General features: G+C 35.8%; 1 protein-coding gene across 1 annotated transcript in view; it reads left to right on the top strand.

The window, feature by feature from the left end:
* The first annotated feature begins 1,721 nt into the window (after positions 1–1,721).
* The window catches only part of LOC143175142 (uncharacterized), a 165,524-nt gene continuing 150,050 nt past the window's right edge, over positions 1,722–17,195 (top strand). The window contains exon 1 of the mRNA XM_076372637.1: positions 1,722–1,802. Within this exon, the coding sequence (XP_076228752.1) occupies positions 1,746–1,802 (57 nt within the window). The 5' untranslated portion in view covers positions 1,722–1,745. The remainder of the gene's footprint in view (positions 1,803–17,195) is intronic.

Genomic DNA, 17,195 nt, shown 5'->3' with positions numbered 1-17,195 from the left:
TTAACAAAGTGAATTAAAAATAATGAAATTTTTAGAAACGATTAACAAAATTAATGAAAAGGCTGGATTGATTGATACTAATAGTTTTCTTTCCTTCAATTTCTTGCAAAAAAATATTAGCAAAAACAAACCAGAAGGAATTCCCTTCAAAACAGATATATAAAAGTTGAACACCTGTTACATCGAATAGACACAAACGACTAGATGGCAAAATATTGATTTACGTCACTTAAATCTATTAATTTCTTCCTCTGTTATTTCATTCCTCATGTTTTTGAAACGCGAATTTATTATATAATTCAACAGATTCCAGTATTATTATACCAAAATAACCAATATCGACCGATATATTGCGTCACGAGAGACTTTTTGGTAAGCTTTTACATAATGCAGGAATTTCCTGGAGGAAGGAAAGGTAAAGCGAGCCCCTTTTTGCAAACCGTACGCGAGGCGAGAATAATCGATACAATAATCACGGATTCTTACGGCGCAACAAGTAAACTGCTTCAATTATGCATCAAAGGAGGGCCCGTTCGTGTGATATTCATAGATGATCTAATCGAGGAGGATTCGTCGCGGAAACGATGCCTAATGAGTTCTCACGTGCATGTATCACTGTCGCAAAATATGTTTGTATCAAAAGATATTTTATTTCAATTTGAATCAATTGAATTACAACAAATTTTGTATATCTGCTATTTTATATCAACTTTACATCAACTATTTTATAAAGACAATTATGATGACCTTTGTAAATATATATACTTGTCTATAATATAATAATACAGAATAATCTTTTATACTTACAAGCAAACTGTGGATATTTAAGTGGATATTTCCATTCTCATGATAAAATATGAAGAATCCAGTGTATAATAGCAGATAACAAAAAATAGGAATACAATTTTTGCTTAATTTTCTTATAAATACATATATATTGCACGTGATAATAAACTGAATTAAAATATTTACTTCATTTTATTCTATTCAGTAATAATATAGATTACATTTTACAATATGTATTATAATCTACAATTACAATAGACTACATATCATAATTAAAATTACAATTCAAATACAGTGCAATATAAATGTTCATTAATATATTAAATTATATTACCATTAATATTGATATAATGTGATATTGATAATATTACATTTTATCAGTACCTACTACAATCTGCAATAAATTATACGCTATTACAAGGACCCATTGAATTTCCCTGGTCATTCACACAAACCAGTCGCCAAAGAAACTGAGATTTGCATAAAAATCCGCAGAAAAACTTGCAGTTCGCGTCCGATTCAAGGATTAGTCATTCCAACAAGAATTTTTAAATAATCCGAGGAGATCAGCGATTCAAAAGGAAAACTATTTTATAACAGTTACGAAATTCTTCTTGAAAATATTTCATTCTTCCGAGATGGAAACTTCGAAGGGAGCCACTTTAACTCTCGCAAAAATAGAGAACCATGGTATTCGATCATTAGAAGCTCGAGCCCCATCTGCATAACTGGTTCACTCGCCATAGAGAGGAGAGAATGTGAGCAGATTAGGTCATTCGGATACGTGGAATCGTCTCCGGCGATTTCTCGGAAAACTTGTCCCCTTTACTGTAAAAATGGACCCCTCCGTTGCCACTGAGACTGGTTCCCGAATGATTCTCATTAAAGATAACGCGGCTCATCATTATGTTCGAGTTTTACACCGGTCCCAGTGACAGCTCGCGAGAGCTTCTTCTTTTATGCTGCACTCGATGGATATTGTGCATCATCTTCACGCCATGGTGCCGCATAATCATGTATGTATATTCTAGAGTATATAACGTACTCGGCCAGACTTTATCTTGACAGGAGCCGCGAATCCTAAACTCGCAATCTCGACAATTAGACAAATGTTTTAATTGTGTAATATTTAAATTTCACTTTCGAATAAAGGCGGACATAGAAAAAGCATCACAATTTGTTCATTTACCAATGAATCATTAACGAGAGTAGTTGTACCGATCACAATTGAGAAATAAATCATAGGACAAAGGGTTAATTAGTGAAGAGCTAAAAATAATATACAGAATAGTAAAATAAACATTTATTCAATTTATTCTCTATCAGACAATAAGTAATTCTGTTTGTTTATGCTACTTTCTAGCGAAAAAGAATCAATCGATTTTCTTATTCATCAACCTATTGAATATCGTTTCATATAACCCTTTCCTATTTTTCGATTAATTTTCTAATGCCATTTTTAAAATGCAAATCTGTCTTACAACGTAAAATGAGAAACGAGATTTATAGGGTGACCTAGCATTTGAATTTAAGCGGAATTCTACACCAGATATAATCCTCCAGAAAACTTCAAACATGACTAAATTCTTAAAAAGTTTAATTAAAAAAACCCAAGCGCACTTTAATCTGGATCACAAAGCGTCGGTTGTTCTCGTTAGAAGTTCCGCGTATAGGATTCTCCTAACGAGAATCGCTCGTTTCGCGAAAACAGCGTATTAGACGTTTCCCATCGGCATCATCGGGAAATTACAAGCCGTACGTACAGACGCGCGTGTGCTTATCATTACGAGAAATCTAGTCCGCCCGTGCGGTCGCAATTGCGTCGACAGGAAATCTGTTACAATTAAGTAATTGGTCGTGCCGCAGAAAGCCGGGGCAGACGTTCTCTATCGGCCCGTTTCATTTATGGAAATTCCTCGGCCGGCCGGAGCGAAAGCAACGCGGACGCATGCGTCATGGATCGCCACGGAAATTTATCTTCTGCCCGCGGCGGGTTTCTCTTGGATCGATGATGACGACTTTTGTAACCCGCATGTTGAGCTGTCTGTTTTTTTAGTTCTTAATTTTTTGAAGAGTCTGTTCTACTTTTTCAAATTCGTGATTTTTTCGGGATGGTGGTCCTTCTTGTTCGAATTTGTAATTTTTAGAAAAATGTGCTTTTTCAAAATTTTAATTTTCGGAGAAATGTGATGTTCCTTCAGGTATTTAATTTTTGGAGGACTGTGTTTGTTTCTGGAACTTTTTATTTTTAAGGAATATGCTGTCTGTTTTGAATTTTGAATTTTTTGAGGAATGTATTATTTTTGTAAATTTTAATTTTTGAACTCTTTCCTCAAATTTTTCATTTTTATAGGAACCTGTTCGTGGTTTTCTATTTTGAACCTTTGGGGAATGCGTCCTTTTTCTAAATTTTGAACTTTCGGGGAATGTGTTATTTTTTAAAATTATAATTTTTGGAGAAATGTACTGTTTTTCCAAATTTTTAATTTTTAAACGATTGTGTTATCTGTTTACAAATTTTTAATTTTTGGAAGACACACTTCGTTCTAAGTTCAAAAGAATTTATTTATCTTTTATAGTGTTCTATGTCCTCCTTTGCTGAATGTTTCTGATACAAGAATTTTAGAAATGATGAATATGTAAATGTACCTGTAACTCTACGACGAGTGATAAATCAATTCGGAAATGATAAATTACGGTACCTAAGAAATCCTTCCACGATAGTCAGTCAAATTTTAACTTATATAAGGAAATTCAAAAAATTCCATGACACAGAAGTTCCAAAAGGATCATGAGATCATTGAAACGTGTTCAGTGTTTAATTTGATCGACGACACACGGCCTCTATCATTGTAGATCTCTCCGTGTACAGACGTCGTCACGGTCGTCCTTCCGTTACGCGCAGACGGAAATCGGTCCAGTAAATAAATAATTCCTATGCAAGGAATTGGCCCGCCTGTAATTATGCGCAAGGTTTCCAAGACGCGGCTGCATTTCCCTTTTCCGTTCGATTGAAATGCAACGCGATGATCCTCGACTAAAGGCCACTTGACAAGACACATCTATGAGTGGTTCAACTGCACTCCACGTCGAAAAGATTCATATAAATGAAAATAAAATCTATGAGCGAAATACAGATTAGTTAATGTTATTATTCATTTAAATCCAGAAAAAATAACTGATTATGTTATATTCTGGTAAAGGAAATATAAGGGTAAATAAAATATGTTCAAAGTAAAGTTTAATGATAAAAAAGATAAGTGATTTTTAGAATAATTATTTAATATTTGAAGAAGTGTTAACTTTCTAAGACACATATATTTTTTTAATATTATAAATATTTCTTCAACAAGTATAGTTTCTATTACAAAATTATTATCTCTTGAAACATAATATACTCTAAACGATTGACTAATTTTCTATAAAACAAACATATTCTTAACACTACTGAAATTTCTTTAAAGATCTAGTATAATCACTAGTTTTCAAATTATTACCTCTTGAAACATAATATTTTCCAGAAAAGTTGATTAACTTTCTATGGAACCAACATCTTCTTAATATAATTATTTCTTCAAAGATCAAATATAATTTCTAGTTTTCAAATTATTATCTCTTGAAACATAATATCCTCTAAAAAAATTGACAACTTCCTATAAAACAAACGTATCCGTAACATCACGATAATTTCTTCAAAGATCAAGTGCAATCAGTAATCCCCACATACAATTTCTTAAAAACTATGACAAACTGTCGCTTCTAATTAAAACCAAATCGTTTAAATCAAGAACTGTGCATCGTTTCCGCGTCTTTTCAACGGAAATGCGTCCTCAACAAAAATGCGTCACTTTTTAGCAACCGGGACTTGAAAAAAATAATATACGCCAGTCAATGAATGACTCACGATGCAACGATATACGCACAATTCCCGCTGAATCTTCTTTCCCTATTCGTTGCCTTTTTCCATGGAAGATTTCGTTCTCGTTGAATCGGTGACGCCGCGGTCCACTATCTGTCGTAGATCGTACGATTGCGTAGATCGCTTAGGAATCCGATGGATCGGCGGGATCGGAAACTTGGGAAGTGATCGACGATCGATCTGACTCAAGCTCGGCCGACTATTCCGAAATCACGTTAACTGTGATCCTTATCGGCGGTGATTAATACTGAATCAGCTTCGTTGCTCCAGAGTTGCTATCTGGACAATGGGTTTTTATTTCTGTTCGATCGATGATGGTTTTATTTTCTTGCTGTATTTTAAGATGATTGTAATTGTAATTTAGTCTACATTTCTACGCATATACAATAGAATTTTTATTTGTGTTTTACTGACGATGATGATATTATTTTATCGCATTGACTGCCACGAAAAACTTTAGCGTTTCATGTGTCACTTATTCCTTTGTAGCAAAAATAAACAGGAACATTTATCAATTATTTGGTACGCAATTATTTGGTACGCAATTATTAGGTTACACTATAATCAAGTTATTCACATTATTAAGCATTTTTACTCAACCCCAGTTATCTTACGAATTATAATTATTGTCAAATAATTTGGAAGCTCCGGACATCGGTGACCACCGTGGCAGTCAACGTGTTAACTTGATATATTTTAAGATGATTGTAATTGTAATTTAATCTATATTTCTACATATATTTTAGTATAGTTCAATGCAAGTAATGTATATGTAGATAAATAACTACGGAAACTAGGAGTCAATCACAAATAAGGGTTAACGTTTATATTTATTCGTTAGTCGTATCATATCGAGAGAGACTTGTAATCACAAAATATATTAATCTCCTGATTTATGATTTATTTTGCAACTGTATTGATTTCACTTATTTCATAAATAATCGTTAAATATTTTGTTAGAAAGAAAAGAAAAGTAATATTTGTTGTAATTGTTCATTGTTTTAAAGCTTAATTATTTAAATAGCAACGAATTTTGACTTCGATTAAGTGAAAACTTTAACATTCGCATTGTTTTATTCAGAATAAAACTATTTATAATGCTACTATAGTTTGTAGTCGTAGAGTTTTGAGTTTCTTCCACTTGATCATGGAAAATATTCCATGCTTCCCTTTCTAAGTATCTGCCTACTTGGCTATGGAAAAAACGCGTAAAACCGTTCTAGGTAATTACTAACGTTATGTAAGTGCTACGTTCTTATATTCTACAACAAGATGATACAAGGAATTTTTCTCCTATTCATCTTGAAAAGGAATCGGAAATGATGGAAGCGATCGGTGACTGTATGATGTGCGTAAATACACAGAGAAGTGGATGAATGGAGAAAGGGAATGAAAGAACAAGGTTGAATCAGATACAATAGGAAAAGTGGATGTAAAGTGGGAGAAAATTGTTGCTGATTTGTTGGAATCCTTCCAGGATATCATTTTTACACAGCATCACAGCGCGATTGTGATATATGATCGTATATTGTAAAAACAAATTCAATTAAGGTAATTTATAATTCAAAGAATCATTGACAAAATTCGTGGGAGTATAAAATGAGAGTAATATTCGATACTTGTTCAACAAATATATATATAAAAAATTTTAATCAAATATATAAATTTTGATTATACTTTATATGAATTTTTCCCTCAATTCTTTTCTCAATTGTTACAGATTATACTGTTGTAATTATTATATATTACATTCGTACTTCGTACAACAATAAAATATTGATTACAATTGAAATTCTATAAATTTAATAATAAAATATTTTACAATAAATAAAGAATCATTTCTTAATCATATTTACATCGATTATATTTAAATAGTACAAGTTCCATTGTACCAGAAATTCTATAAAAAAGAAACTCCATAAACTTCCAAAACCAATCAGCAGCAAATTTAATAATAAAACATTCGCCAGTAAGAAAGTAACATTTTTATAACTATCCCAACAAATCAAGCTTCATTGCGCCAGAAATTCCATAAAAAAGAAACTCCACAAAACTTTCAAATCAATCAACACCAAATTTAATGATAAAACATTCCACAATAAATAAAGAACATTCTCACAACCGTACTTACGTTATAAAATTTGTATGAATTATACCATTCTATGAAAAAGAAACTCCACAAAACTCCAAAACCAATCAGCAGCAAATTTAATAGTAAAACATTCCACAATAAAAAGAGTCAACATTCTCATAATCATATTTACATCGATCCCAACAAATCAAGCTTCATTGCGCCAGAAAAATTCCACAAGAACATACGTAAAACTGCAAGAACGAGCTGCGACCGATCTAATAACGACATATTTCTCGATTAATCAGCGGCACGTGTTCCGCACGCGAGTGCGCCTCGCGCTCGCTGTCGGCCCAACGTCAGAGATACAGAAAAGCGAGGTGGAAACACGTTTCCGAGTATTTCGTCCGATCGGCTCGATAAAACACGCTCACGTATAGGCACGTGCCTGCGTTCGCTCGCATCGCGGATTTATGCGGCCGAGTGACGGAAGCGGCTGGGAACGGGTGCCAGTAGGAAGCAATTCGACTCGCCTCGATCATGTACACGCTCTCAATGTAACCGGCCACTCTAAATTCAATCTGCGGATCACCGGAACGAATTAATGACTACCGTCACCCTGAAGTCAAATCGATTTCATAATTAGATAAAGGATTTTTGAGAATCCCGGCTCGTCTCTTTCGAGGCCGTTCGCTAGCGATCCTTTGAACGATTCATCTATCTGAATTCTATTAATACTAAAACTACCGAGCAGTTCTATTCACTTTTTCAGATTCCTCTATGGAAACTCCAAGGGTGCATTTATCGAGACTTTAATTGATTTACAGTTTGCGCAGTATTAAATTTAGAAGAAGAATTTAGAACTACCGAGTAACTTTTTTTGATATTTGTTATAGTATTCGAGTGGAACTATTTATTTTCGAGATCATTTCGAGTATTCAATGCTTTTAACACTAAAACTACCGAGCAGTTAAATTGACTTTTGGAAATTTCTGCATAGAAACTCTAGGATTGCATCTATTGAGACTAATTGATTTACAGTTTGCGTATCACTAAGTCTAGAAAAACTACTGGCTAACTTTTTTGGATATTTGTTATAGTATTCGAGTGGAACTATTTATTTTCGAGATCATTTCGAGTATTCAATGCTTTTAACACTAAAACTACCGAGCAGTTAAATTGTCTTTTGGAAATTTCTGCATAGAAACTCTAAGATTGCATCTATTGAGACTACTTGATTTACAGTTTGCGTATTATTAAATCAATTTCTTTAATAATTTCTTAGAGAAACATTCGTTATCTTTTTAATGATTGCGAAAAGAAGAAATTAGGAATGGGTCATTTTGTCTGGTCTGGTAGTTTTAGTGTTAGACAGTCGACTGCGTTTGGCAAGTATACACGTTGTCTTGAAATCCCAAATAATAATAATTCTTTTGACAATGAAATATATAATGAATATTATAGTCATGAGAATTGAAGAGAAATGAAGAAGTTTTATGTTTATTAGAAGCAATTTATTCCTAAATTATATTGTAGGTGCAATTTGTCTGCGTTTGACGTTTATAATCGTCGTTGCTTGGTTTTAACTATAAATAGATTTTATAATTAAGACATTGAAAGGATTTTCCTTGTTTGTCTTTCTTATGTAAATAATTAAAGGATTTTTTGCTATGTTTATCTGACCGTTGATAATTGAATATTTTAGGCATTGAATGTTGAATGTCTTAATTAGTTCTATAAATGTAAGAAATTTTGTTTCTAGAGGCTGTATGGTATCAAAGGGTTTCCAATCCTTTTTATTCGATAATTTTTTGGGGATTTCGAGGTTTCACCATTTTTGCCAAAAGACAGTAGTAATTATCATAATTTCTAATAGTCTTAGTGATATACATTTACAAAAATAACAGTAAAAATTCATCGAAATTCTGTAATACATAGCGTACCAACGTTTTCGTCGCAAGATTCGATTAGCATTCATTCCTCGATGGGAACGGTGTTTACCGGGCGATCAAGTGTACAGCAATTGCATCGGGATCACGCTTTCACAGATGAATGTTGACGCAACCCGTGACACAGTCCTTTCTGCCTTTTCTTAGGCCCGAATTTCTAATTTCACGGTCCAGTTCGATACGTTTGTGCAACGCATGCGTCGACATTTACCGTAATGTTCATCGAACGCGACACGTCACAGGACATTCTACGTCTATTGCGTTTCGCACCAGACAACAAGAAACAATCGTGGATTACAAATTTCGAAAAGAAATCAATTAAGTAATCCTTACCGAACTTTTACTATTTCTTTTGACAAAACATCAATATGCCCAAGGTTACTTTTACTTAAAAAACTTCTTCCAGAGTTTATTACTTATTAGAACTCTTTTGTGATTAATAATTTACTCTAAAAGCGAATTCATCTAATGCTTATTTCATGTTATGTTTACTGTAATACACAATCATTAATAACAGAAAAATAGTGTTTAATTTTTTCAGAATTGAATAATATTTGGATTTATCAAATATTATTTACAATTTTTTCTATGAGTTCAATATGAAATTATAAGATAAAGAGTTAAAATAGAAAACAGCGTGTAGAAGAAACAAAGGTGGCGATTAAGAATGTTTTTAAGTTTGCCATGATGAAAATGTTAGGTGAACAGTTTCAAATGGTCGAGGCTTAGCGGAGATCTATAAAAGAACTGTCCACTGGTTCCACACGAAGGTTTCCGAGCGTGCCGGCGGCATTTCGAAAATCGCGAAGGGATTCCAGTAACGCGACGAACCGCGTCCCGACCTTGCGGACCGGGAAATCGGCTGAATAATTCAACGTTTCATTCAGAAACCGTCTATGGCATATCTAATTCTGATATGCAAACGGTAGGTACAGTCCCGTGGCACATGTGCTCGAGCCCGCGACCGTCCGTTTGGCTCGGGGAACGTTTCCTATATTCCATCGCCTCTATCGTGATCGAAATATCAAGCCGCCCGTACGAGTAGGTGGAGAATCTAAATACTAATTTGAAGCCAATATTGTATCGAATCATTTGTTCGGCTTTGGAACTTTAGGACTTTCAAACTTTGAGGCTTTGGAACTTTGGGGCTTTGGAACTTTGGAACTTTGGGGCTTCGAAACTTCGGAGGTATGAAGCTTTGACGCTGAGAAATTTTGTTGCTTGGAGCTGTGGAGGATTGAAACTTTGAAGCTTTGGAACTTTGAAACTTTAGAGCTCTGGAACTTTGGAACTTCGGAGGTTTAAACCTTTGAAGTTTTGGAATTTCGCAATTTAGGGGCTTCGGAGGTATGAAGTTTTGAAGCTTAGAAACTTTGAATTTTTGAGCTCTGGAATTTTGGAGCTTTGTAGCTTTGGAGCTCTAGAACTTTAGAACTCTAGAACTCTAGCTAACTTAGATTGTCAGTTTATCACATCAAAAAGAAGATCACCGAGCTTAAACTAAAAAAATATTAAAAAAAGATCGACAAATGAAAACTGACACGCTCCCATAAACATCGCTGCCAATGAACTTGAAATCGTATTATGTAATCTTCGAACATCAAGACAGTTTTTCGAGTAGCTGTAATATATAGCCACGAAGAATCTCGAGTACAGTGAGTTAACATACTTCAACTTTGTCTATCTTTACAATGATATAATAAGATTTTTTACATATCCCTGTACATAACACCAAAAATAGTCAGTTTATCAGCCAGATCAGCACAAAACCTGACACTCGCATTCCAACAGTGTGCGCTATTGTATACTTAAAATTTGAACCTTTTGAAAAATTGTATTTTAAAATTTTATAGACGTGAAGAACAATGTATTTCTCGTTAACATTTTTCTTCACTATCTCACAGTTTTCGCTGTTTCGCGACGTGTACCGCTGTCCTTTAACACAAATCTCACAAAAACTGTTTACTTACCAAAATTTCGCATGTATTGTAAATGGTACACACGGCACGGAACGTATTAATAAATATAATTCTTCATTAATTACTGTTTATTCTATTATACCTTAGAAAAATTGACGTTCGTTCATTTTGATTTTGGACATCAACGATTAAAAGATACACAATCAGAATAGACATTTGCCTTATCAAATCAATCAAACTCGACGTGAACGTTAACTAAATAATGTTTATAAAATTCATGTCATCGATTAATGGTTATAAACCCAGTGTCAATAAGTATGTACTGGTGATAGAATCAGAGGTTGTTCGTGTATGTAGTCAAATAAGTGTCTACAGAGTGCGCCACCTTTAATGTGCAAAAGTCAGTAACCGCGTTGTTGTTGTACGCAGCATAACGCGGGAACAACGACATTACACACGTGCGCCGGTCATGTCAACGCACCACGTCCGCCGCAAAACAACGAGGCGGCTCGTTCCACGTCCCCTTTCAGGCACGTCCGTCGTCCCTCGCGTTTCGACTCCGTCGAGATTTGTATTTAACACAGCGGGGATCGTCGATAATAAAAAGAGCAGCCACGGGAGATTCATGTACGACACGCGCGTGGCGAAATGGCAGCGGGAAATAAAGAACGGGGTGTGTCGTGGACTATCTGCGCAGTATGTGGGATTTTTGATAATAGTTGATGCCTTTAACACTAGAACTACCGGGTAACTTCTTTGGACATTCGTTGTAGTATTCCAGTGGAACTATTTATTTTCAAGATAATTTCGAATATTTAATGCTTTTAACACTAAAACTACCGAACAGTTGAATGGACTTTTGGAAATTTCTGTATAGAAACTCTAAGACTGCACCTATTGAGATTTTAATGTATTTACAGTTTGCGTATTACTAAATCTAGGAGAACTGCTGGGTAACTTCTTTGGACATTGGTTATATTATTCGAGTGGAACTATTTATTTTCAAGGTCATTTCGAATATTCAAAATTTCTAACACTAAAACTATCGAGCAATTAAATTGACTTTTGGAAATTTCTGTATAGAAACTCTAAGATTGCATCTATCGAGCCTTGAATTGATTTTTAATTCAGTTTGTGCATTACTAAATCAATTTCTTCAATAATTCTTTAGTAAAACATCTATTAGCTTTTTAATAATTACAAAAAAAAGACGTCAGGAATGGGTCATTTTAACCCGTCTGGTAGCTTTAGTGTTACGATATCAATAACTGCGAAACAAGGAAACCGAAACCAGTCATTTTCACTGGTACGGTAGTTCTAACTTCTATTTTAAATCCTTTCTTCCTATATAAGTTAATCTATTACAAAAATAACAAACTTCAATTTTAAATCCTTTTTCAATATATAAAGTAATCTATTAAACTCTCATACTATCTTTTTATTACTTCCATCAATATCACGAGAAAACCAATTACTTTCGATCCACTTCTACACATGAGTTTCTATAACACGCTTCCTTCGCATTCAACAGCCTTTTAGATCCTTAACTGAGGTTTCAATCGAAACTAAATTTCTCCCTCGGTATACGAAGCAATGTTATCAATGATTCACTATTGTTTACAATCCCTCGCGCTCGAGATTTGTATTTAACGCAGCGCTGGGAGGATCGCCGGTAACAATAAAAAAAGTAATCTCGGAAGATTCATGTCCGACACGCGCGTGGCCGGCGATAAAACAGTGCAAAATAAAGGACAGTGCTCGTCGCAGCGTATTCGCGAATAAATGCATTCGAATGTAACCCGGTGGCATTAGGATGCGCCGTAAGGATGGCGCCCGCAGACATTTTCCTTTCATCTGACCCGATGTTTTTACGGGGAAACGCGGCGACGGTTCGTGGAAACGCGCCATGTTGTCGGATCCGAGGGTAAACCTGCATTCACGCTACCGTTATTAACACTTTCGCTCGTGACACCGTGTGCGTTGTTTACTTTCGTGTACTGAATGTCTCGCAACGCGTACAGTATCGTTCATAATTATTCGAGTAATTTGAAACGGTCAAAAATTGAGTCGCTGAGACACTAGTGCGGTTATGTCGATTTTTTGATACTTTCTGTTTCTGTGAATTTTAATGGAATAAACAATATTCTTGTTAGTTATTGCAGGATTTACTTGTTTCTCCGTTTTTCTAGTTTAGAAAGCCCTTCTTTTTATAGCTTCTGAATATGTTGTGTAATTTCCGAAGCCAAAATATTAAATTTCTCAATTTTTCTTTTTTGAACTTAACTGCATTGGCTTCCGAGTGACTCAATTATTGCATTCATTTTATTCCTGTAGTTTTTTTTGGTATGGAGAATTGGTAGCAGTGAAGTAGACTTTGCGAGTGTGATTGGGAATAATTTCTCTTACCAAAGTTTTGAAGGGTTAAGAATAGATAATTAAAGTTGTGAATGTATTGCAGCTATTGTATGATATTAAGAATATGAATCATAAGGATATAAATAATTAAATAACAAAATAATTTGTATTAATAATAATATGGAACGTTTACGCTCACTGTTTGACAAAGAGATAGAATTCTAAAGCTTTGAAGTATTTATGGGAGATACTGTATCTAAGTTTCCCATAAGAAAGTACCCTCAAAAAGTACGTCTAGGCAAAATAAGATAGACATAGGCTGGGATGCTCCGATTATCTTCAGTGAAAACTGATCCAGTTGATAAGATAATCGATGGGACCTACTATATAAAGTGGTCCACGAAACTAGAACAAGTCATACTTATCTTCTTCCTGCAATTAGAAAGAAATCTTGAAGCCTTATTTCCAAATAAACTAATGTTAAAACTTCGTACGTTATACTTAAAGTGGATACAATCAACAAAATATACTAAGTAATTTGTATTTTGTTTACATTAGTTTCTACATTATTTACATATAACAGCATAAATATCTGTAACCCACCAATCATTCTTCCACTTGACTTTACAAACCATACGGAACATTCACTGATCTATAATTACTACATACAAGAAAAACAAATTCCTTTTAGCCTTCGAACTTCTAAATAAATTGACTAATTGGACAAATGAGTCAACCTGATTAATTTCCATTTTCTTATGTAAAATACAACACTGCATTTGTCAAGGTTTCGATTGTCTGATATTTTAGTACCTGCACAAATTAGTTACTTCGAGTAATTTTTTTCAGAAAGCGCCCTTGTCTTTTGATAATAAAAGAAAAAGGAATCCCAAGTAAATAATATTAACCTCTGCAGTACTCTCAGCGTCAAAAATTTCCATTAAAATCTGGTTCTGTTTACCTCGACCAGTGTCAACGCACCCAAAACCGCGACCCTTGTACAGGTCGCCGCGTACAAGTGGCCGAATACCAATCAGCAGCCGGCTCCTGAATCACCGTAGGTTGAACATCGATCGCGCAGTCATCCCTGGTGATTTATGCATCCTGCAGCAGCGGGCCACGTCGTTGCATCGGTATGGTGACAAAGTGCGAACCATCCGGAGCCATTTTTCATCCTCCCCCCATAACGTCGCGCGCATGAACGCTCGATGATCCAGTGAGAGACGATCGATATCAGACAGTCAAGACAGTATCGTATTCATAATGTGGCGAGTACTGTAGAGAGGCAATTATTTAAACTAATTAGAACTAACGTGGTTCAGGAAGTTGGATGACAAAATTTGAATAACTGATTATCCATGAATTTTGTCAGGTCGATTAGTTATATGGCAGTTAAGTTGAAAAATAATTATGAAGTTTGTTGCTGCAATTTAAAATATAATGTATTAAATATTAATTACCACTAGATCACTAGAACTAGGATATATCAGATAGGTTAGCGTGACGTATTTTAAGTAGCTTCTTTTACAATTCCAAAAACTCTACAATTCTTGTGCAAAAATAAGTGAATTACGTTTCAAAGATAATACTAACCAAATCGATTTATGACACATGAAAATATAAATAATAAGATATACAAAATAACAATACGAAAGGTATAAATAACTGAATCTTAACAAAGATAATCATTTGAATAATACTAAGAAACAATCAATTCGATTGCTCGGTAGCTCCTAGCGTCGTTTTCAGAACAGCCTTGCAGCAAGAAGTTCATTGTGAGTCAAGGTCCCATTACCAAGAATCAATGGGGATGACGAGGATGCAGCTTCGGTGCAGATAATCAAAGTACGGATAATTGACACATTGCGTATAGTTCGCGGGTGATCTGCGAAGGGAGGATCGGCGGGGATCGTCGGTTGGCCATGGGCAAGTTCACTGATCCCGTGATCGTGTTCGGAGCGGGCCTCGCTGGGCGCTCGGAGACACGCTCGACGCGTGTACACACGCGGCACACTCTTATTCGAGGGAAACGTGTGTATAAAGAAATCGAGGAAAAGAAAAGGAAAAGAAGGGAACGGGAGAGGCGAACTCGCTCTTACGCCGCGGACATGGCCATGACGTGAAAGCAAACGAAGGCATGCGTTACATCCGAGCAATGTTCGCCCCTCGGCCGGCTGAATGTCAATGGCTAGGCCGATTCTCGGAATTCACGGGCGAAAATCGATGGATCCACCGGACGATCCGACGAATCTTTCGTGTCGCGTGCGTTCACCTCTTCGGTTCGTGTAATCGGCTTCTTTTTTAAGGTACCGATCATAGTAACGGTCTACAAGCAGTTTTGCTACCAGGCTTATCCGGCAACTTCTTGTAGGATTTTTATATTTTTATGTGACGATTTGAAGTTGTATTTAGGTCTAGGTTATTAGCAAGTGATACTTGTGTGGATAATACTTGAATTTTGAACTTGCTTTTTGAATTGCTGTATTGAAGTAGACTGAGTTGCTTAGGTGATGTTAGGGGATCGGAGCAGATGGAATTGATTGTATGGAATCTTCTTTAGTCAGAGTTAGTGTATATGCAGTATGATTGTTATTGTAACTATGCTTGTATTCTATGGGATAGCTAATAAAGATTAAGCTGTGATTAATGAACTAGACTATCTTTATGAGGAACAACGCTTGGGCACAAAACAGTAAAACTTCTACCAACATTTGCCTTATTTGACTTTATTCTGAAATGATTTCTCTTGTCCATAACAACCTTTGTGTCTTAATAATTGCTTTATTAATCCTAGACAATACAATAATAAAAATAGCAATACCAAATTTAAGTATCTTTCATACAACCTTCTGTTTAAACAACTCCCAAACCGGATGAGTATTCGGTAGCTAAACCAGGAATCCTCAGCATCGCAATTACTCCTGCACCAGCAATAAAACCAAATCACCCATGCCCACTACTTAACACTAAATCTACATACATCACCCGTACACTTCGTTATCCCCGCAAAAATAAACGTTCGTTCATATAAACCCCATAAAATCTAGCTTCGAAAACGGAAAACCACCTCGTGTTCGCACAGTTGCGTCAATTAAAATCACACAAACTTACTGATAACTACAAAATTGGATACCAAACAAATTCACGGTTTCCGTAAGTCCAGTGTCAATCAGGAAACCTCGGGGAACACGTAACCCGGCAGATAGTCTGTATTTACGTGGTACCAAGGTGAAGCTTATCGACGATTACGGGGATTCACGGTTTCAGCCGGCTCGCGAAGCAAATAGCGACTAAAAGGGTCCTTCGGGGAGCCACGTTATTAATCGCAGACGCATCTCGAGCCATCGATACATCGCTCGGCCCGCTGCGGATGAAAAAGATCCTCGAGTGCACTCACGTTTTTGCCTCGCCTCCTCGTGTTTGCCTTCGTCCGGAGATATTCTCTCGCCTCGGCACGGTTGTTCTTCTCCACGGGACAAAAAAGGACCTTGGAATCCTTGGCTCGGTGTCGCCGACATTCCCACAGGAGTCATCCTATTATATTTAAATTGGGCGAGCGTGCCTCACGCCCATATGCGCGACGCACGTGTAAGCGGACACGTGAGTCGGTGCACACGCACACGACCGCCTCGTTTTAGTCCGTGCCCACGTACTCCTTTGCTGCGACCGATACTGGGTGTAAGGTAAAAACGTCAGTAGTTGACCAGTTAACCACTTGCGCTGGAAAGACGTGTTACGCATGTCGTGATGTTTTTGTCCGAAAATTACCAACGACATATTGTATACGTCGATAATCTTGTTGGATTACACATTCCAGATTGTTCTGAAATCTACCACTTCGTACAAAATTATTGGTAAACGACATTTGTGTACATATCTGTATATAATGTGCGAAGACAAAATTCTTCGCGCGAGATACTGTCGAGTTTCTCAATTCGTTGCTAGCGCAAGTGGTTAAGAAATATCGTCTGCCTGAATAATAGCAAACGCTTGCTCCTTTATTAAATAGAGAGACTCTATAAGTGGAAATGCTGTTTAAACTTCTTACATTATGTAACAGCGAACTTTTTTGAAATGGTTGTATTATATAAATTTTAGAGACATTTTTGAACATTCGATACTTGTGTCGGAAGTTGACCATCCTTGCCAGTGTTGTTATGTTTACTTTAACGTTTGTATATTGGTGAAATTTTGTA

The sequence above is a fragment of the Nomia melanderi genome, chromosome 12 (genome assembly GCF_051020985.1).
Source record: "Nomia melanderi isolate GNS246 chromosome 12, iyNomMela1, whole genome shotgun sequence".
Classification (NCBI taxonomy): Eukaryota; Metazoa; Arthropoda; class Insecta; order Hymenoptera; family Halictidae; genus Nomia; species Nomia melanderi.
This window is presented reverse-complemented; position numbering and strand designations above follow the sequence as displayed.